At 37.4% G+C, this 24,134-nt stretch overlaps 1 protein-coding gene across 1 annotated transcript; it reads right to left on the minus strand.

Moving 5' to 3' along the window:
• On the minus strand, positions 1-24,014 carry IFIH1 (interferon induced with helicase C domain 1). The gene is given in 20 exon segments (XM_054829412.1): positions 1-717; positions 720-855; positions 963-1,056; positions 2,282-2,405; positions 2,408-2,465; positions 2,800-2,961; positions 3,651-3,803; positions 5,233-5,410; positions 5,412-5,593; positions 8,739-8,797; positions 9,006-9,174; positions 9,177-9,251; positions 10,095-10,134; positions 10,136-10,310; positions 18,491-18,667; positions 19,676-19,695; positions 20,986-21,019; positions 21,022-21,064; positions 22,822-23,105; positions 23,909-24,014. Coding segments are annotated over 20 exon segments (2,313 nt in total). The 3' UTR covers positions 1-673.
• Between the last annotated feature and the right edge of the window lie 120 nt (positions 24,015-24,134).

A 24,134-nucleotide genomic window follows, 5' to 3' on the forward strand; every position in this document is an offset into this window, starting at 1 on the left:
ATAGCCAGTTTAACAATCCTGTGAAACTAACACACAGAAAGGCACATGGCATTGTGCTTCTTGGACATTGAAATAATCAATTTCAAGTCAGTTTAAGGGCTTGATCTTTTGAAATGGAAACTTAATTTTAGTCTGTCAAAATGTATGAGCTTACAGCTAAAGATAAGAGGGGAAGAACTCAGTCACTGATGAAGCAACAATGATTCAGAAATAACACTCAGCTAATCTGTTCTCTTTACATGGCTCCTCTTTTGAGACACTTTATTTTCAAAAAGGTTGTAGCAAGAAGAAAACCAGAAAATAATCACCATGGCAAGTCTCAAGATGTCTCTCCTATGTTCTGTGCTTGATGACAGGTCACCTAACATGCTTTGGACAGTGTTGTCACCCCATGGTGGACTGTAGTGAGTAGAGATGTGAATTTGTTCCATGGATACACATGACTGCAATGTATTTGGTCATTGTCTTTGTCCTGGAGTACCACTGCAAATCTGAGTGCAGACAGCTGCCATGTGACTTCGTCCTTCTCCTTCCTTGGATTTTTTTCCTCTTCAAAACAGTTTCCTCATGCCCAGGAGCCTTCACAGTTTACGATGCAGCACTTTCTATGGGACACAGGAGCTTCTAATCAGCTGAAAAAGTGGAAAAGGGCTTTTGTTTTCATTCTGAGTCCTTAATCTTCATCACTTGAAGGACAATGAACTGCATAATCAAACTAGGGAACCTGATGGGCAGTTCTCTCCATTTCTGAAAAATTTGCTTTGTTGTTTCCTTGTCTTAAAACACAAACACAAAATTTCTAATCTTTAGACAAGGCAGGTCAAGACCTTGATGAACCACCATATTTCCCTAAGCCTGCAGGTATAAGGAAATTATATTTCAGATAAAATAGACAAGATCATTAGACAGAAATAAATACAGAGAACAACAACACAAAAGTATGAAAACAAGTTGTTCCTCACTTTTCCACAGTCTTTACATATAATTTCCCTATTTGTCTGGTAATCAGAATGCTTATCTTGCAGTGTCTTATTTCCTCTTGTATGGTAAAAATTTCTGAAAAACAGTCAGAAAGTGTGCATCAGAATACATTGGTCATTCGGTGCTACATATAGCCTTAAACACACAGTGACTACAATTGCTGGTCAGATATGAAACCTAAAAGGTCATAAACTCCGTGACTGTTGTGCACATTCAGGAGCTGGAGAAAATGCAAGGTCATATTTCATGCTCCTAAGTAATGCTGAAATACAACTGTACTCCACGCATCCTTTTGTAGAATATCAGGAGCTGCATCCTCCCTCAGACATCTTAAACTAGGAGCAGCAGGCTCTCCATTATAATAGGGGATAGATCTAGCTTGTTTTTTTCAGGTGCCATGGAGCTGTCAAAGCAATGATACCTAAAAGTTAGAGGTTTTCTTTTTATTCCCTGTAGTCCAACCTTACCCCTTAACAGAATCATTTGGCTCTGATATCCGGAGCTGCAGAGTATGTGCACATTCTTACATTGCTTTAGTTTAGGGAGTACCCCATTTTGAAGGTTACTATAAGCCTGTGCTGGGGGGTTATAAGAATTATTACCCTGTAGTTTGAATTGACTGGTAACATTATGCCGACCAGACAATTTCACAGTAAAAGCAGTTTAATGTTTAGGGCTGCAGCTCAATTTTAATTTTTTCAACATATAGGTACTAATTTCTTATTAACTCTTTAAAAAGTCTTTACAAATTATCCCAGAGATAGGTCTCAAAGAAACGAGAACTCTGGAGGGCAACAACTTGGTTGGATGGTGTCTGCCATATAGTTAGCAAACCACGACTGATCTCTAATGTACCATACCCATTACAAATTTACTGTAGGAAGCAAATGCAACTGAAGTCAAATTAAAACATTTTCTTGGTCTCTGAATTTCCATTATGAGTGGGAAGAGAAAGTCACCTCCTGCCATCATGGCACTGAAAAGTTAAACAGAGTTTAACATCAATGTTTACCAAACTAGCTGGCATCTCTTGCAATGGAGTTACACTGTGGAATACACACCATATTATAGAATAAGTGACCTAGTTAATAATACCACAGGACCTGTATCTTTTTCCAAAGTTTCCAACTCTGGTCATCTCGAAATCAGGGGTAAGAACAAATAATTTCTTCAAACTAGGACTTGACAATATTGGAATAATCTTTTTTTTGCCCCACAGGGCCTAGACGGTTACAGGCCCTGTACAGCCCTGCTGAAAAGAAAATCTGTTTTGGGCTGAGATAAGGTAGTTCATGAACACTGGAAATCTTTTTTCACACTGACATGATGCATGTTTTCAATAACTTGTATGTCTTCTCCAGAACATATCAGCTTGTGGCAATTTTTGCATAGGAATGTTATTAGTGAAGGATTTTTCTTGTGTGCTGATCTCTCTTTGCCTTCATTTGTTTTTCCACTATACTTTGCAACTGGAAATTCTGAATCTAGAAATAGATCAGTAAGAGCACTGTAACATTCTGGTGGAATGACAGTAATAGTTTTCTTTTTCAGTTATTTTACCAAGTTCACTGACAACATGACTTCTAGTCAGTTTTCCCGACTTGCGTGTTTCCCTTCTTACCAATAGAAAAGCAGACTTTTCTAAAGACCCAGAAAACATAGTTTTTAAAACAAATATTGGCAGAAGGATTCAAGGCTATATGTAGTAACTAATATTATTTTAAGTTTTCCTCCTGTAAGTAGATTTCAGATATAAAGTATTTCTTACAATATAAATCAGTCATCTTTAAAGGGAAAGTGCAGAGTTGCAGTAAATACCTTATTTAAATACTCTTCCTGTAGCATCTTCTGAACATGCTGATTGACCTTATACATCATTTTCTTGCAGAAAATATTAACATCTTCAAGTTCAACAGCTCCTGAGCCACTTGAAGCCACAAGTACATAGGTGCTGTCATCAGCTCAAGCTCAACCGCAAGCCTACAATTTGCAAGGAATACAACATAAACAGCACAATGTTCCCTATAACACTGCACAACATTTTTTCCTAGTTTTGTAATGGAAGACACGTACTGTTCCTTACCCAGTGGCCCCACAGAGCATTTTTTCCCACTTAACTCAGACAGATAAAGAATCAGTGAATAACATATTCTGTTTCTGCATTATCATCAAAGATACCTGTGGAAATAGTACTCAGGAGATTTGTGATTAACACAACATTTTGCAAAGCAGCAACTGTATTTTGTCACCAAAAAATAAGCATGCATTTAAGTATTAAATATATAAATATTTGTGTTCACTAATTAAGTGAGAACATGGACAAACTGGTATTCTAATATGCAGTTACCTCCTTTTAGCTGTTGGTTGTACAAAAATCTTTTATATCAACCAGTCTGATGATCATATTCTCATACCTTTTCTATTAAAAGAGCTTACTGTTTGTGTAGAGCTTTAAATGGATGTTACACCATTACACATGGAGGCAAATTTTAGATTGCATGCAAAGTGAGGATGGCAACTGGAAATGAACCTTGTTGCAAGAGCATTTTCTCTTTTAGCATGCAAGTATTTAAAAATTATCTCAAACCTCAGGTATATGATTCACCATTTGCATATTCCAAACAGAAATGCACTTTTAAAAATGATTTATGTATGCAGTGAACTCATACCTGCACCATAGCAATTTCAATGATGATGAGGTCACAGCAAATAATGATGTTACACTCTTTGATGTCTAGGCCTTCCTCAGCTGCAGTACTAGGAATAAGTAAATTTACATTTCCACCTTGGAATTTATTAATAACTTCCCTTTGTTCCCTTTGCTTCCTTTTGCTTTGTAAATTAAAAAAACCCCAAACAAACAAACAAACAAAAAAACACCAGTATACTTTCAGTATAAGTTTCTGTCATCAGTTTTTTCTATTTAAGAGGTTTCAGGAATTATAGTCCAATCATTTCAGAGTAGCGTGCCAAACATCAAGAGGCTTCAACAACTGCATTTAAGCATCTTTCAGGATCACAAACAAGGAGTTCTTATTGAATATAATAAGTGCTCAGCACCTTTTTTGAGGAATGAGGGAGCAGAAGCCAACCTTTTTAAGGTAACTGAGCTTGGAACTTTGTAGCCCATTTCGTAGGCGCTAGGAGTTATGATAATATTGCAATATTTCAAAAATTTCACCTTAAAGTATAGACTTCAGCACTTCCAAGTCAAGTTCCAAAGCACTTAAAAGTCCCCATAATAAATGGGGACAATAATTTTGGTGATTTGGGGAGCACCAAAATGCACAGCAATGACACATTTAAAAAATAAAGCATCTAAAACACAGACTTCTGAATTAGCTGGATATTTCAAACAAGCTTGAGCAGAGGGAGAGAAACTTCCTATTTGCTATATTCAGTTTCAAAATGTAGAGGTTATTGTTTCATTCATGCAATGTGGTGCACAGATTAAATACCAAATTTTCATGGAAAACAAGCAATGTTTTGAGAGAACAATTCCTAATTTTTTTTTGAAACTGAGAGCAGCTGAAGGAAATGGACTCTGTCCAGTAGTAAACCACACCATTTTTGCTTAAGTGCTGAAGCGGCAATTTTATGGGGAGTAAAAAGCAGAATAGAAGAGAGATTTTAGGATACTGAAGTACTTTGTTTTGAAAATGTTTAGTTTGGAGGTATAAATCATCAGAGAGATGTTGTGTGTGAAGTCAACACAATGGTATGAGACGGACTGTTGAGTGATCAATTGTGAAATTTTCATTGCGGATTTTGGCAAATTCTCTTTCAGTGATTATGCGTCAGTGAGAAGCATGCATATAAATTGGTATAAGTTGATTAAGCAATGATATCAGAAAAAGACAGGCATAATCAACATTGTAATTTTATTTTCAATTCAGCAAGTAAAACATAATTTGAATTACTGTTGTCCCGATAAATATAAACTCATTTAACTATTGCATTGTTGCTATTGCTATTTTGTTCGCTTTTTCTTCCTATGCCTCAGTACAACTTATGTCCCTCTAGGAAATGGCTGCCTGTTACTCCTATTGCCATAGAATCCAAAACCTAAAAAGCTCGTTTCTTGTGGAAATAAAATCTGACATTGTTATTCACCTGTCCTGCAGCTTATGAAGGTAAGTTGCTGGCAGGTATGAAACCAGAACTCTGGGCTCCAAACTTCAGTCTGTTCTAGTACAAGCTATTTCCTCAAATCATGACAAGATTTTAATGCTGTAGTGCATAGTTCTGTACCTCAGTCATGGGTTTAATTTCACTGTTATTTCTAGCACCGATAAGATAAGGGGCCTTAATTCCTATTTCTTCAAATTTTGGGTTATCCTTATTCTACTGGAATAGAGCAAAGGCACTTAGCCAAGTCTTTGTGAAAATAGTTCCTCCAGGTTCCTCAGTATTCGTGAACTCCTCCATTAGTGTTTTGCAACTGTATTAGCTTCTCTTTTTCATATCCTGGCTTTCCAGCCAAGTCTTTCGGCTGTTTCTTTTTTGCTTTAAAAATAGCAGATGTAAATTGAGAAAAAATGACCATGTAGAATAACAGCTCTAGAAAAAAACAAAACAAAGAGCAGCTTTCTATATAATTCTCCCAGCATGGCTAATTCACATCCAGTTTGAAGATCTGTGGCATGCCAATTATTTTTCAAGTGAGTTTACATTCATTAGAAACACTAATCAATCAAAATAAATCACTGTTAACTTTTTAACATACACTTTGCCTATATTTCATGGTAAGAATAAGCAAAAGAAAAAAACTCTGTCTATACACCAGAAATGGTACAGAGTTAAGTGCACTGTATTAAAGAGCTAAATCACAGTTTATAATATTTGCAAAACAGTTTTAAAACAACAGAAAAAGTCTTACAAGGAGAAACATTAATATGCACAGCCCCCAGAGCTGAGAATGAAAATTCCTTTTGAGTGTGATGACACTCATCAATAATGATGAATGAAAAATCTGAAAAAAAAAGACAACCCCTAAAATGATTAATTTTCTTTCAAATGTAGAATTTCTGTGACTAAATCTTCTTACAGGTGAGGACACTGTTGAAGAGAACCTGAGCCCTTACAGATTAGGAAATTTATAGTGCTGCAGGAAGGTGTGGATGGAAGCTGTATATATTTAATGAACTTTGGAATCTTTGCTCCAGTCCTGATGGGTCAAGTAGTTTTACATTTCATGTAATCTAAAAAGCTTTTCTATTTTTGCAAAACCAATCTGATGGTATAAAGAATTCCAGAGAGATATTTTTAATAACCAGTGGTAAGAACATATCATAGTTTAACTCCATCCTATCTTTTATATCCCTAAGTGTATCTGACAAACGACACATTGTTTGCTTATGAGACGATACATAACATGTTAGAAGCCTTTCAGACATTCTAGAAAGGCCTGTCCTGATCAAAATATGCTTCCATTTTATAGCAGCAGAGAGATTTCCTCCCTATTCCTGTCCAATTAAAAGATTTATATTACTTTATGGATGTGTCATTGGAAAGAACAAACAGATGGTAGGAGCACTACCAATCATCTCTCTTTTGTAGCGGAGGAAACTGATGAAGATTCAGACAGGTATTATGTGCTCTTTAGTTAGATTATATTTACGTGCAACAAATAAAATACTATACAATAAGGAAAATAAAGATTATTTTTGTTTTAAATTTCTTACACACATAGAAAACATCTCTTAATCTATCTGTATATGCAGCCAGTGACAGATATTTCAAGGTTCCGATTTGAAAGACATGAACATTTCTCTGTTTCTCTAACAGCAAAACTGATTTATGGAGCTCCCACTCTTCCCCTAGCTGGCCAATAACTCTCTAATTTGACATTGTTTCCTACAATTCAACAAACGTTTGTGGAAATGACTGTAAAGAAGATCACTGAAATGATCAGGGTTAAACTCTTTTTCTTTCTTTTTTTTTTAATTCACACAATTTCCATGATCTTGTTTACACATTAGCATGCTCAAATTGTTGCATCACTACAAATTAGTTTGCAACAACTGGCAGCAGAAGTTGGAAACTAACAGAGAGCTAGAACATTCTCAGATGGCCTTTCTGCTGGAGAAAATATCGTGTAACTTTCTTTTTGAAGAACCTAAAGAAAGGTGGAGACTGAACAAGGGAAATTTTATTTAAAGGCTAAACCAAAGACTACTGCTAGGAAAGCAAGCTAGTGCTCCATGTCACTGGGGAAATCTGATTGTCTTCACACAAGTGGTTCAGGAAGCTGCTTTGAACTGGAGTGATGTGGTTCCAAACCTAAATTTCTATTTGTTTCTAAGATTTCTACATATTGAAAGACTTCAGAAGCAGTGCTGGCAGTTTCTCAGCTATTTTGCCAACATGAAATTACTCCCTTTGATTTTGACCATCGTCTCTGTAATGCATATTCCTATCATTACTCAGGAAGAACCAAACACACAAGAAGAGATGTGCTTCTACTAAGGAAGTGATACACAGCTTCTAGAAAGTCCACACAGTGACTTCAGCCCATGGTAAAGAGGGTAAACATTTGGTAAAATGCAATTAAGAGAGGTCCCTCCATTTCACTGAGGATGGAATTCCATGTTACATGTAAGGCAGACCTCTGGAAACAGATGAAAAAAGTATGAACAGAGATTAAGAATGAACAACTTGTAACTAATGAGGATGGTTTATATAGGCTGCGGGTTAACCAAGTCATAGCCATAAAAATAGAGCTGGCTCTGTTCAGGCTTGCTTGGCTTTGGTCCAGCCGAACTTACTAGCACAGGTGTAATAGCAGGCAAACAGGGCCCTGTTTGCAGGGCTACCTCAGTTCTGGAAAAAATATACCCCCTTATGAAGGAAACTTTGCAAGGTGTGAAACCCATTCAAAAAAATACTTCGTTACACAACCTGGTTGGAACTCAGCCCAGTTCTACTCAGGTGAGCAGTTCCTGTAGAAATGTTCAGGTGCCTCTAAGGTGCCTCTATACGACATTCCCAAATGATTCAGTGTTGGGAAGGTATATTAACTTGGGTGCAGTGGAAAGGAAGTAAGTACAAGAAAATCTCTGGTACTCTGCCTAGGTTAATAAAAGGCATTCTGAAGGAGGGGAGGCAATTCTGAGGGACCCAAGTGGTCTGCAGGAGTTAGTGTGGATCAAGCAGTACTCCAGTCAGCACTAGGCACTGATAGACACAGGCTGACCCCTCAGGTTTCTCTGCTGTCTCTGTAACACCCAGAGAAGTACTTCTATCTCAGATCTATTATTTTGAATATCATAGCTCTCCCCTCAGCTACATCCTGCCCCATCTGAAAAAGAGTTGACTGTGCAGATAGAGGGAGAAGTTCACATCTCACAGAGGAGGGTCACTGTAGCCCAAATCCTCGAGCCAAAGTTGTGGGATGTTCCATTATTTGTATGTCACTGGCAGATAATACCATTTCCTTTCTGATCTCCTATAGATAGGTGCCGCTTTAGTATTCTGGGCAAACAATTTTACCTCATCTCATCTTGTATCTTTTGTTCTCTTCAACTTCCTTCACCTTTTGTAGGAGACCATTATATCTGCCAACCTCAGAGAGATATAGTTATAAGTAACCATATCTCTGTATGTTAGCAAAATGGTAAGAGTTTAAAGAATAAACTTTTATAATAGATTGGCTTTTATCTTGTGTTCCATTGTATTTCTTAAACTATTGAGTACATTGCGTTTTTATAATTTTTTTCTCATCCTGTTTATGGCTTCCATGTGATATAACTCAATACTCTACCAGGCTTGGAAAGTGGAACCAGTATGGCTGCATTTGCACAAAGTTGTGCTTGAGCTAGATAAAATAGGAAGCATAGCAAATATTTAGTACAAATGAACTCTGAGAGTCTAATTTGTCTTGAAAAAAATGCATGCTCATTAACTAAGATCTGTTTTTGACTCTCAGCTTGCATTTATAAAACTAGTCAACTGAAAAATCATTAAGTACTGCATGTGGCACATTTTTACCCTGCAATTTTCCACAACAGAGACATACTTTTAGCCCTTCTGTAAAAATTTCAGAATTAAAAACTTGCCTGATAAGTGGACACCTTCTTCATCTTCTTCAGCTGCATTTAACAATGAATTCTCAAGGATATGTGCTGTACTGATGATGATATCATTTCTTCGGACAACTTCAGGAAATGAGCTTTTTAGCTAAGAATCACCACTTTTACACCAATAACCTGATAACAATGTTTCAGAAATGGATTAAACTCCTTTTGTAAATGCTGCTCTACCATCACTACCTGAATAAAAGTTTCCAAAGAATTTAAATCAGAACATAAATAGGTTTAAAAATAAATGCTTGTTTGCCAGAAATGTTGTTAGGTACACATACACTTTACTTTTTTTAAAAAGGAAACATTCCTTTATTCATTGCAGGGTAGGATTAAAAAAACCCCACCAAACACAAAAAAGAAAACGAAGGACTAAAAATTCCCAAACCAACCTGTCCCCTCCAATTGGTCCTATAAAACCTTTTTGTCCCAAGAACTTTGACTTCACTGTGCCTTAAAAAGAACGAACAAACCATGCATGCTCTGGCTCTTTAACTGAGCTTATAACATACTATCAATTTTATTCTTATAGGAGGATATGGATATTTTTTATTCTTTTAATAAAAATCTTAAATGTATTTCTATATTTTAATATTACAATAGATTATTATATGTGCTAAATTTAACTTTAAAAATTACAGCAATTATCAGAAAATCTGACAGAATATTCCTTAACTACTGTGAGACTCATTAGGTGGCCTTCATTACCAAATACAAACACAGAATGTGAAAAATATTTTTATTTTTTAAAATATGATTTTAGTTCTATTCATTCTAACATGAAATTGTACTTTTGCCAATAATGTGGTTATTAGGGCACATGTAAATTTGCACTGGCACTGGGGTAAACTAAAATCATTCATGCTTGCACCATGATGATAGTGCAATGGAGATGAGTCTAGATCTGTATGCCTTTAAACACGGCTACATCTGGAGAAGCTGAGAAATGCATTTATATTCATTTTACAAGTTCTATATTAACAGTGCATGAGGTTTTAAAAATACTTTTTTTTAAAAAGTGGACAAACATACCTTAGTAACAAGTACTACAAATTTTCCAGGCTCTGATGCTGCTCTTATCCAAGTGATCTTTGGTAATGTAAACAGCCACTTTGGTTTTACCACTGCCTGTGGGGAGACATATTATAATTTTCTCCCCATTCAGTGCTGGCTTTGCAACTTCCATCTGGTAACCTCTCAGGATCAGATCTGGCTCAGGTGAAGCTCTGCTCTCCACTTCATCTTCATCTAAGGGTACAAAGAAATATAAGGATCAAATAGGAGGCACAGAGCATTCATCAGAATACTGAACAAATGTCAAAGGGAAAAATATTAATTTACTATCAGAAGCATTTTCTGAATAAATAGAAACAGGGCATATTAGCATAGGCAATGCTGCTCTGTGGACCTGTGCAACTTTGGATCAGAACTGCTTACATCCAGTTACCAACCAGGGTAGGTGGAATGAGCCACAGTATGTCTTCACCCATCTATGCTGACATGACTATTATTATGTATGAATTCAAATGATACAGTTCAGTAGCACTGGGACCAACAAACATTGTGTTCAGAGCTGCGGTATTTATAATCTAGCCAACCTTACGTCACATACTCTTTCACCAGTACTGAAATGTATTTGGTTGCAAGTAAGCTACCTTTTTAAATACTTCGTAGAAGAACAAAAAAAGGATGGAGCCATAGAAAGAAAAACAGATAGAGACCACTTAAAAAAATGATGAAGGGAGTTATAAAGTATAAAGATCAAATAGATAAGAAAATTCAATTGACCATACAAGATAGAGCAAACTGTAGAATGTATTGCAACTATTCATGGTAGATTGCGCTGCCTCCAGACTGACTCATACATAATGCAATCGAGCTGTTCACTAAAAAGCCATATACATTTGCCACCTGAAGGCCAAAACCTTCCATCTATCACATAAAATGCAATGGCAGAGCGTTCAGATTTATGGTTACAGGTGAAACAAACAATGTTCTAAAGTTAAAAGTGGAAAACTGCTGTTGCATTATTTCTGGCATTAAGAAAAGCATATCAAGTCTCTTCAGTTTACATATATTAAGAAGTCAAAAATTTTATATACGTGAATGTCGCAAGGATTTATTTCAATGAAGTTTTGTGGTTTATTTCCCCCTTATACATTTAAACCACCCTCAAAGCATTAACTGTACTCAGTGAAGAAAAGGCACAAATTCATTCTACAGTTTTATTTCCTGATGATAGCATTAAATGAAGAATCATGAGGATTTTATTATCACTGATACATTACACACAAAATAAGTGTATTTTTCTAGTATCCCTGATTCCATTAAATAAAATTAAACTAACAAAAAGTAATGAAGCTTGATAAAATACTGCTGATGGAAACATCCGAATGCCATTCTTAAGTGTTTTTTGCTTGCTTTGCCTTTTAGTGTGAGTGCAGTACTACCTGGAACACAGGGAAATTCACACCAGAGAGTACTTGCTGTTACTTATCTGACTTCTACTACTCTCTTTTGACGAAGAACGTTGTTTGCTTTCTGGTTGGCTAAATTCAGTAGTTCAATCATATTGAAACTAGCACTTTATCACCCATCTGTTTGGTTAAATTTCAGTTCCTTAACATCCTCAATTAACTGTCCAGGCCTAAAAAATATTTAACTTAGCTCTCTCCTAGCTTCCTCAGCCCCTGTTTATATAAAGGCTAATACAGGAATCTTTTCACAGGATATGATTCCATTAAAGAATTTTCATCGTGCACAGTATAACTTTAGGGAAGTTGTCTGCCTTTGTACAAGGCTCACATGAATTGCTGTTCAGGGCTAAAAGAAACATGATACTTATTCTTCTATTGTCCTAATTCCACCATTTTTCTTAAATGTAAAATGATCCTTGCACAGAAAACTGCAACTAAATCCATGTGATTCTTTGCATTAAAATCCAAATCATGTCAGTGATTGAATAGTGTCACTATCCAAACATCTCTTTTAATACAATATAGTCCTACTGCAAAACTTCAAATTATAAAATCCATAAATATCACAAAGTCCATCTGTATCTCCTTAGCTTTTTTCCTCATGGTTGCTCTCACTGAGCTCACTAGGCAAGATTAAAGAGCAGTAATGTTTTGAAAAACATTTTAACTAGTTGTTTTTAAACCCCACATGTAAACAGAACATATAGCAAGTAAACATTGGAAAAAAATTCTGCATTCTTCACATAACTGTAGTGATTCTTATTTTTTTTTCTGCTAGACTACTGGACATAGCTAATGCCAAGTTTCTGTGCCCAGACATTTCATGTGACACAGTGAGGAAAAAATACAATGTGACTGATGAGTCACCTCAGTTGATGCAGAAGTGCAAAGTATATTCTTCAGAGTTAGCAATACATAGACTAAAGCCCTAGCTATAGGACTGCAATTTAGATCTGAGATATCCTGAATTTTCTGTGTACTTGCAAAATACGTGGATCTCAATATTTAAAAAGCTTAAAACTATTTTAAAAGCACTTATAGTAAACACTTTGCAGGCATATGATATATAACATTTACATTAACTTAACTGATCTAATACTAGCTTTATTAGGCAGAATTGGCCTGAGAAGTACCCAGATTGTTTCTAGCCCTTGCACAACACACACTTCCGGCACAAACTTTATAAAGGCTACATTCCAAAAGGTAACTGATTCCTCTTGAATTCTGTGTAGGCAAACACAGGCTGTTCACCATGGTGGACAGCTGCAAATTTGTTCTGCCTGAGGTCTAAGATTAAAAGAACTAAAAAATGGGATGTCTTTTACAACAGCAGTGTTTAATTGGGCTCAGTATATACATAGCAAGTTCCTATCTGTCTGCAAAGTATTATGTAAACACAGTCCAATATTTAGTTTAAAACTATATTTAGAACTTGCACATATGTTTAAATGTGAGATTTGCAAAGGTCTTCAGATAGTAACCTCCATTGATTAGGTTGCTTTAACAAATAGGGCTACTAAATTAGGACCAAAGCGGACCTTCATTACTGTTCTGCAGTACCCCGGAAATGCTTCTCCTCACATTCAGATGCCTCTAAAGCATGTCCTGTTCCCTCTTGCTTGCTCTCTGCAGGGCCCAGGCACAATCTAGCTCCTCTCAGAGCAAAAGATGCATACATATGTGGCAGCATTATGAGTATCTGTACAGGGGACTGCACTGGATGACTTCTGGAAGTCCCTTCGAGCCTATGTGATTCTGTCATTCTGCATCACTGACCATTCCGGATGATGATGATGTCTAGAGATCTATTCAGACGATCTCAGTAAATCAACTCTTTTGGGGCTGAGACTGAAGTCCGTACCCATAAAAATGGCATCTGTTTTCCAACAAAATAAGAGGAAGTCTGGTGTCTAAATACTGTGAACCAGTATTGATTGATTTTTGTTCTAGCCCAGAGGTAAGAGGTAAGGCAATATGAGTCATGATTTACTGTTGTCAAGCATCTATGTTCTGTTTGCTTGAAAGCAAGGGTCCAGACATGATCCACTCTAGTCCTATTTTACTGTATCTTTTCAGAGTGGTGAAGAGCCAAAAAAAGAAAGGAAGAAAGGAAGAAAGGAAGAAAGGAAGAAAGGAAGAAAGGAAGAAAGGAAGAAAGGAAGGAAGAAAGGAAGAAAGAAAACATGTTGGTCTACTGGAAACACTGTGCTGCTGGCAAACTGAAGACATTCTCTTTTACTCCCTGTAAGTCATGTGAGTTATATCCATAGTAGAAGAAAATCAAAACCAGAACTGTGATTTTTTTTTTTAAAAGGGTCTCTTCATGTAACAAGAGTAAACCATAGCTCCCAGGTAAATAAAATCAGAGAGGAATTATTAAATCTTCCAAACTGTTTGCAAGTAAAAGCAAAGACCGACAATCCCACTACACCAAACAGATTTGGACACTGCCACAGAATCTGTCAAGTTTACTGTAGATATTCTAATGTTAAGGTCTCCCTCTGCTGGGCAATCAATGTATTACACTGACTGTTTTTTAGTCACAAGTGTAATTTATACAGCTAGATTTTCTAAAACTCAGTCCTTTTAATATCTAAAGAGATACACAGTTCTTCTGGAAAAATTCGCTGCAAACAGCCTCACCCTGCATTGTCAGCTTACCTGCAGTACTCTGCAACTGAGCTCATAGTATGCATAAGAAATCAGTCAAATAGCATTGACCTGTGTTTTGCTTAATTAGCTAGTGAACTTGTGTCCTATCAAGGTTTTCATAGTTTTTTCCAGTGAATATCCCATTATGGTCCATATACATATTGTCTCCAACTTATTGACCCAAACAAATAATTCAAAAAGCAAAACAGATGCTGTGAATGAGAGTTTAGAACTGAACAGAAGTTATAGTGTCTTAGAATGTTACACCTGAAATACACACTACAAAATCTTGGAAAGTGAGGTGGACATTAAACCTAGTCTGCGTTCAGTAAAAATATGAAACTTTGATTTTCCTTTATGCAAGTTTTCCTCTCCTTTAAAGGTGCATGAAAAACAGAAACAAACCTACTATTTCACGGATCAAGTATAACAGACAACTGAAATGAAGCTACCTTAGCTACCACTATGAGTCAGGTGTTAAGTCTTTATTTTTAGTTTTTCTAACAAAACCATGAAAAGTGATGCAAACATCTGTCTTGCTGTCCTACAGTTTTCATAATTTACTCCATACAGACCTCAGAATTTGATCCAACTATGAATCACCACCATCTGTAGGAAGTGTTACAATGGGCAAGGGCATTGAAGACTTTAAGCACCTAAATTAAAAGTCTAGTCTCCTAGGAATCAATGCAATCAACACAAATGCACTTAAAAATATATTCACAGCAGAATCCTGATTTCTATAAAATTTCCCTATTAGTAGCACGCATTTAATATCACATTAAAAGACAGCATTTTCCTGAAAAAGAGAAGAAAACCTCACCAGTTATAATCCATGTTCAAAGACCTGCAACAAACTATTAAGCAGCATTAGTGGGAACTCCAACTATGAAGATGACACTGCTACCACTTGTTTTCACTTTCTAGGAATCCATGCGGATAGGAAAGAGAGGACAAAATTAAAATTGTCTGTATCTCTTCCATGTGGTCTCCCATCTACAATGACCTACTGAAAGATGTATATGCCACAGAGAATATGCATTCACAAAGTGTTTTGTACATAATTATCTAAATTACAATGTGCAGCATGCATTACAAAATAATCTCTCAACAGAAAATCTCAGTGGTGAAGTGAAATGCAAAATACTCATCTTCCAAATGAAAGGTGAATAATGTTCTCCTTTTTCAACTGTGGCAACTTCCTTGAATTCTTATAAAATAAAATAAAATAAAATAAAATACCCCCAGGGTCTTTCCAAAACAACGAAGATAAAAGAGTTTATATTCTAACAGCTGTTTTCACTTTCACAAGTCTTCCCTTACAGTGCTATTTGCACATTGTAATGCAGCAAACTCCACAGAAAGATTTTCAGTCACTTTGCATTGACTAAGTATAAAGACAATGGAATGCAATGAAAAGAATGGATCTATGCAATATTAATGAAAAAAGTCTTTCTTTCCTGTCCTGTGCTATATTATGTCATAGAATAAGTTTCAAACATCTTGAAAATATAAATGAAGGACCAAAATATAAACAGGCTATTAAAACTGGTCCTAGTTTCAAATTAATGGGCAGTTTTTCTAATCTGAAGTATTAAGGGACATTTTGTGAGACATTACTGAAATTTCCAGTTAATTACAGTGCAATTATTTGTTCCAATCAAAATTTTTTTATGAAATAGACATTGAGAAACAGAGCTACTATTTAAATTGTTGCTTTTACAGGTAACTGTAGCCTTAATCCAGGTGTTTAATTTCTGACCTTACAAACTTACTGCTTTTGTGTTGGGTTTTGCGTGCGCAGTTTCTTATCTGTGTTTTTACACGCACAATTTCTCTCCATTTTTCTCTTAGGCTAAATGATCTATTTCTACTTTGTCTTTGTGACCCTACTGCTCTCATACCTTCTGACTCCCTCTGTCTCAGCTACTCCAATAAAAGATACAATGCAAATTGCAGTAATTTCAAGTGACTTGAAAAAGCTCCTTTCTCCTTGAAATCTGTCCTCAATCCACGAAGGAATGGTGGGAGTGTACTGCAAAACTGACAGCATTTGACAGCATCAGATTGCAAATTAGGTGGGTTCCCAGCCTGCTTGGAAGTAGAATCTGGACTCCAGTTGTATTTTCAGCTGCCTGGTCTAAAAATACAGTCTTATGAAATCATGAGAAAGGATGAAAATAGAAAAAGACTTGAGTGCAGTCAAGTCTGTGTGTACCAATGCATAGAGTTCAAAGCCTACTGCACGTCAAGATGGCTGTATGTGAGCCAGTTCCTCTACAGCCATCTTCATGCAGCACTGTCTCCTGGTAGCCATTGCTATGTTGCATCTACACTGCTGGTTGAGTTTAACTCAGAAGTGCACGTTTACAGTGAATCTGTCAACTGTCCCCACTTATACTACTTTGGTTCATATACCAGAGCTGGTTTGGATCACAAGAAATGAACTCCTGTCAGCTGAAACCAAATGAGATGTGTCCCAGCCACTTGCAGGCATACAGTCCATACCAGCCTGAAGTCAATTTGAACCAAATTGCCAGAATTCATGTAGTATGTACACCCTTAGCACCATTTCACCGAACAGATCTACTCAACCGCACAAACTGCTAATGCCCACTGTCTATTACTTTCAGTACAGTTCGGTGCTCAGAGGAGACCATAGCTTTCAGGCTAGAATTAGTTTGTGGCAGGCTAGTCAATAGCTAATAGATCTAGTTATCTGTAACCGTCAACCTGGCAAGAGTCAGGCAAAAGATCAGGCTAACAGCGATGAAAACCTACCCTCAGTGAGGCTACAATTAAGAGCCTTAGCCTTGCCCTGAAAGGATCCTAACTAAGACTGAGGATAACTCAGTCTGATCCATTCTGAATCATCATTAAATATTTGGCACCTCTTCTTTATACTGCCAAATTATGTTCTGATCCAGGAAAACCAGTATTTTTTCTGTAGTTAATAATTCACTACTTGCTACAAAACATTGTGATATGCTGTTAATATCATGCTAAATGAGAAATAGGCTAGTACTGTTGCACACTGAAAGGCTGCAATTTTCAGAGCCAATTTTTTTTTATTTATTCACGTTTGATGAAAAGAGAGCAGCCTTAGCTGTCTTACTCTGGCTGAGTAAGCCCACTAAAATAATTTCAGGCAGGATTTATCTCAGTTGTAACTATTGTTTGAGCTCCATCTGAACTTGTAACGCATACGAATGGTTCCTTAATCATACAGCACATGTTTGAATCATTGGTTCCCAGCTATGTTTGGGAATTGTTGTGGGTAATTGCTGTTGCTCATAATCAACTCCCAGCTCATGTTTTAAAAAGTGGATCCATTGGCCACAACAATTTCTACAAATTTGTACTAAAAAATGTACTTCTGAGCATGTGATGTAAGTGACAAAGGGTGTTTGATGCTCTGTAAATATAAAACCTTAAAATAAAAAGAAAAACTACTTGTTGGACAGCACTAAAGGACTTACCAAAAGCAAAAATATTTTCCAATATAGAACTAACAGCCTTCTAGAAAGAAGTACGAAATACAGCTGCAGTGATCGTGGTACAGAAACTTTCCTCTTGATTTAAACTTTGTCAACAATGGGAGGAGTTGTCAATGTAAACCTAATGTTTACATTGGACGGTATAAACCTACCACAAATAGGTCTGTCATAAAGTATTACTTTAATAATATTAATATTTTTAATTAACAATATTGAATATGTTTGAAAATGACTAATTTCTTCACATAGTAAATTAAAAAATAATAAAACAAAGTTGTTAAAAGTGCTATTTAAGAGGAAAGGAAGATCATTAATGTTGCTCAATTATAAGAAAATCAAGCAGCCCATAGTAGATAAAACACCATCACTACAACAAGGATACAGAAAATGTCTACATGAAGGCTGCACATAGTGTGCTAAAGATTTTTTGGCCATGTCCTCCTAAGCCATTCTGTACTGGGCTAGCAAATTGGTTTCTGAACCAGCTCTTACCTTTCAGATTAATTAGTTCAATTATGACAACATTTTCTTTCTTGTCCTAGAGCAACTCTTTGAACTGAACAACTTTTTAATCAGATCCTTAAAATTGCTATTGCTGTTAATTCATAGAAAGAAATGGAATTTACTGCTTCCAAGAGATTAAGATTTACTTTTTCCATTCATTCCCATCACCTTGACGGTACCATATGTTCCTGAATTTATAAACAAGACGGGAGCTAATGTACCAAGAACGTTCTTTCGGTTACTTGCAGTTACTAAAGTTTAACTGGTACCAGCACAAAATACCAGTTAGTGGACATACTTGAAACTGCAGAATTCTTTCCAATAGATGTTTCCAATACACTGCTCTCACTGCTGAAACTATGATTCACATTTTCTTGCTGTTTCAAATCCTCCACTATGGCATATCCTAGTTGTCTTGTAACTTCTGTTTCTTCATTCGTACTGCTCTTCATCCCATTTTGTCTATTCTCTGTTCCTAGAAAATAAACAGGAATTCCATAGCACTATAAAACATTTAATTTCTTTTAGTGTGGAGCACAGAAAACATAGAATTAACCTGTATTCATCATGGCGTAACAGCATAACACATGGTCTTGATCTTGATTTAAACATTATAGTTTGGAATGTTGATGTTTTTATAAATATTTATTAAGAAAGTTGTTGGCCATAAATATCAAATATCTGTGGTCACTATAAAGATCTGAAAATTGAATTTGTGGACTAGACCATGTTTCCTACCTTCTCAATTCCATTGCTCCTGTAAGCTTATAAGTGGATGTGCCTTACAGCAGAACTTCAAAACTTGCCTGTAAACCAGAAGACCTGAGAGCTTTCACAAAATGTTTTCCCTCCTTCCACTTCTTTGTCTCATTTCAAATATGCAAATAATTTCTCTTTGACTTCTCTGTTCTTTTATTTTTATTAGACTTACGTAGAACTAGGCATGCTCCAAAGGCAAAAAAAATGCTGCTCATTAAACATTTTTTACAAAAACTGCGTAAGACTGCATTCCAGGTTTTCCCAGATTTGGAACTCAATTATTCTGCAATTAGAAATTACATTTAAAGAAATTAATAGATCTAATTTATTTCAAGATTTATTTTTTACAAAGTTTTCAACTTCTATGTGTAGGCATCTGCTAATAACAATGTATTTTACTGTAACAAATCACTGAGGATTGACCAGGAGTGATAAAATGTAGCACCACTCTTCTTCCAAGGTACCCAATGAACCTGTTCTTAGCATTTCCTGTCTATGACCTTCTATCAGTGGATGCTACAGCACTTTACATATCTACACATGTACAGGACTGTGTACGTGGAAAAATTCTTTTCCTCTGGTAAGAGCAATACAATTTATGCTTTATGTATTTATCCATACAGTTTATTTTAGGGCCTGCATTGCCCAAGACTACTGAGAAACTGTGGAATAAATGCATTCATTCAGTATTGCATCAAACAACTGAATTAAACTCAAGTTTTACCCCATGTAGTCTGCACTATACTGAAAATTCACATATGCAAAGTTTGAAAAGAATTGAAAATAAAAATGTGAAAAGAATTTTAATAATTTGCATATTTGCTAAATATTTATTACTTTGTTTACCTTACTGATAGCAAAGTAATGAAGACAAGAATTTAAGACTGACAAAGCTGCAACACAAAATGAAAATCAGGACCACAGTCCTGCCGAGCTATTCCCAGCACCTGACTTTCACTCAGAACTATCTTCTGGGGCTCTAACTTGGTTGGTTTTGTCCCGCAGACTGGAACACTCAACCACCTTTGAACCGCATGCTCAAATATGGCAGCTGCTTATCTGTGTCTGGCAGAGGACAGGTTGGTTTCTGTCCTCAACTAGAAAAGACACCTTCACACACCTCTTATCCCAGTCTTAATGCATTGTCCCGTATGCAGCAACTAAAAGCACAAAGATACAGTTCTGGTGAGCTCCTCAAGCAAGAAGGCTGAAGCTGCTACATGGGAAATCTGTTAAAAACCTTCTGTCTCAAAAATATTATAAAACATATGTGGAGCCCAGTAAAAAATGAGGGATAGAGTATTTTGGGGCTGCTTCCTTTTTCACATTTCAGAATCCAGAGGAGCACTGGGATAATTTTACAATATCATAATTATTGTACAGGAATAAAAAGTAGTAGCCAAAAACCTATAGCTTGTTTAGTTTCATTTCTGTAAATAATGCCTTTACTAGTTTATTATTTATAGGAAATTTTATACAATGTCTTGAGACTTATGAATGTCTTACCCCCAAGGAGACATACTGCAGTGTACTTTAAAATGCCACATATATTTGTAAACATTCTATAAAGGAAACACTAATCTTTGTGTTGAAGGAGAAATACAGAAAAGGTTTGTTTTATTTGTTCAAATTAATCTTCAGAATATTTTTTATGAATTATTATAAAAACATCACATTGAAAACCAATGGGTTATAAAAGGTAAGGATTCAGTTTAATTACAACTACATACATATGATTGTATTTCTGATATTGCTTAACAAGGATTTTTAGTGTTTAAGAACCTATTGAATAAGCTGTTACATAACTTGATTTTGAAATCCCTGGACAAGTGAAAGAATTAGTCTCAGTGTCACAGTGAAATCAATACAGTGAGAACCCTGCATTGTTTCCTAAGTAACAGTACAAAAAAGAGATATTTAAACCCCACACATTAGCATTAGTGAAATAAGATGATTCCTCTTGTATTTCTGCTTAAATTGTCTGCAAGGCCTCCATGTTGGCTTTCACACAGAGCAATCAAAAAAGGACAGAACCAATCTTTCTTCTGCACTATTCTGCTCAATAGCTACTTGCACCATCTCTGTTCCCAAGATTGTCAGTTACAGTGTGGATCTGGTGAAAATTAAAAAAAAAAACCCTAATCCTGAGACAGGCTTTGGAAATGGTTCAGGATAGGTACAAAAGCATTTCTCTGTCATCATTAAAACACACTTAAAAATAAAGATATAAAGTGGGCCTGCCACTCATCAGAAGAAATTTATTGCAATTTTGTCCATGTTCATATGGTTTTGAGTAGGATATATAAAACTTATGAGACCTAAAATTTAATTGGAGAGACTGGACAATGGTTATAATAATAACCACTATATAATAATTATTATTATTGAATAATAATTGGTGTTGACACTGGTTTAGGGAATAGCCAACCTTGATTAAGGAGAAGTCATGTCATACGGCTTACCAGAGCTCAGACTTAATCTGTAACATGACTTCATACATAAAATGGAACATTTCCTTTCTTAAACTGGCTTCACTATATTAATTTCCACTTAAAGATACAATAGCTAAGCCTCTAGAAAGTGACTATTGCCCTCAAAGAAGCTATGGAAAAGTGTCCCAAGGCTGTCATGAGCAGAACTTGACATGTGATCACATGAGGAACAATATGACCATCACAGCAGTAAAGCAGCCCAAGACAGGTGTTTGGTCCTCAAGGGCAATTTTCTCGAGGCTCGAGAATCACCCATCCTGATATGCAAGAAAATGGGCAGGCATAGCAGTGGAAACCGCTGAGACTGAACACTAAAAGGAAGTGCATGGGAAGTGCGAGTAGGGAGAGGTAAACAGAAAGGAATACAGAAGCACATTAAGAAAGCTTAGGCATTGTTGGAGTTAAAACTGGCAGGATTGTGGAGGGCAATGAAGGGCTTAATGGAAATACCAGGAGCAAAAAGACAGCCTGGGGGAACATGTGGATCCATTACCAGGGAATGGAGCCGGTAACCTCCTAAAAGGCCCCTGCCTCTGCCTGCTGTGTTACCATGCTCGGCTACCCATCCCTTAGGGTGCAGCTGGCCCTTACTGCTGCCTGACAGTCACCAGACAAAATTATGTACATGACTGTCATTTATCTGAGATGGAGCATAAAACTACCTAAAAAGTGGACGCAAAAGCTCAGAGTGCTAATATGATGTAGTTCCACCCTTAGTTTGCCAGTTTTACCATCATGATTATGGCAAGTATTACTTTAATTTCTTCTAACACTGTTTCAGGGTATCCATTTTTTTGGGTTCCAAATAAGTTTCACATTAGTCCAGGCAAGTCATTCTTAGCCAAATGGAGTAAACACTGGCAAATGTTTTCATCAAAGTTGCTCTTTCTTGTCAAACTGGTATTTCTGCTCAGCTTTACTGTCTAGTATGGTACTCTTTAGTGAACCTATGGGAAAAAAGGGGAGGGAAGGTCTTGCTTTATTTTAACTCAAGTATTCTCTAGGACTTCACAGGCCATCACTACTTCCTGGTACGGTTCTGGTGTCAGAAGACAATGATCTTCTGAGCCTAAGGTCTGTGGCAAAATGATAAGTATCAGCAAAGCCAGCCATATTCCTTCCATTTAGACACTGGCTTAGTCTAACCCTCTGTTCATGGCATTTTTCTTTTCCTGGTTCTTAGCTGGCATCCCACCTGCTGGCCCACTGCCAACAGTCTTCATTGGCTTACTTGGAGCACCATTTCTCTTTTCCCCCAAGTTTCACCTTTCATTTTTGCACTTACAAGGCCATTTCTAGTTGTGGCTTCCTACCTGCCCCACAGCTCCTGGGGATGGCCAGTGTCTGTGGCACTGCCTGGTGTGGGTGGGCCACTTACCCGATCCCGGTCCTCGCCCTGGAAGATGCCCATCTGCAGGCACTTGGCGGTCTGCATTCTATCCACCAGCGTGCTGTGGAGCAGCTCCACCAAGTGCACGCAGAGGTTGCAGTCGGCCTCCTGGGCCAGCGAGGGCGGCCGGCAAGGGCAGCTGAGGCTGGGGTTCCCGCAGCAGGCAGCCAGCCTGCAGCCGCCGTGCTCCAGCCCCTCTGCTGCCGCTGGAGAATGACGGAGGGCGTGGGGTGGGTGCCTGCAGGGGCGGCCGAGGGTCTCCGGTGGTCCGGCTCCATGTCAGCGAGGAGCGCGTCCCCCGTCCCGCTCCGCGCCTCCTCAGGCAGCCACCGGGCCAGCCCCAGCGCCCGTTTCGGTTTCGTTTGCGGGATTGGCGTGTGATGGGGGCCAGCCGGGGCACGGCGGCACCGCCGGCCGGGGGTGCCCGGCAGCTGGAGGGGAGGGCACGACTCGGTGTTACTCCTAAGTACTTAAAAGGAAACCTTTAGCAGGAACCATGACTGAAAAAAACAAACATAAATTGATGTGTACCTTTCACTTTCCAGCTCATCAGTTTCTAGGGCAGGTCACTAGTGCGTCAGGGTTTTCGGCACTGGTGGCTTTCCAGGTGGGCAATGGCAGAGAAATGAGACACTTCAGCGTTGGTAACCCCAGGTGATCAAAGTGATCCCAGTCATTTGCAGGATGTGCCTTTTTGCAGAATACAGACCCTCAAAAAGCCATCAGGGAAGTAAAGCCAACTCGTATATTGTAGTGGTTTGTCTTAAAGAGATTTCTTTTTTTTTTTTTTTAGTTTGAAGAATTGCAGCTTGCATACAGAGCAGGAGGTTGTGATGCATGTGATAAACTTCCTAGAGGAGTTTGTTGGATAGTCCCTGAGATTGTTGGGACAGTCTCTCCCTGAGCTGTGGTTTCACCCATGTGGTCCACGTCATTGAGCTTCAGGAGCAGGCTTGGTTTCCATTGTGGGGTTTTAGGGACCCTCAGTGTGATTCTGAGGTAAGGCAACAGATCCTTGACTCAGTTTCATGTTTTGTAGCAAAATGAGAGAGTAAATAGAGAGCACCTGGATTACTGTGTTGAGTTTTGGTCCTGGACAGTTCATGAGAGAGAGTAAAAAACTGGAGAGGGTCCAATGGAGGGCCAACACGATGCTTGCAGGATTGCAGAGCTTGCCACATGTTTGAAGGAACTGGGTTTATTCAGCCTTGTGAAAAGAAGGCTCAGGGGAGATCCAACCAGTTTTCTAACTCCTGAAAGTTCGATCCCTCTTCACAGGGGTGCACAGGACAAGGGGCAAT

Source organism: Grus americana, chromosome 6 (genome assembly GCF_028858705.1).
Source record: "Grus americana isolate bGruAme1 chromosome 6, bGruAme1.mat, whole genome shotgun sequence".
In the NCBI taxonomy this organism is placed as follows: domain Eukaryota; kingdom Metazoa; phylum Chordata; class Aves; order Gruiformes; family Gruidae; genus Grus; species Grus americana.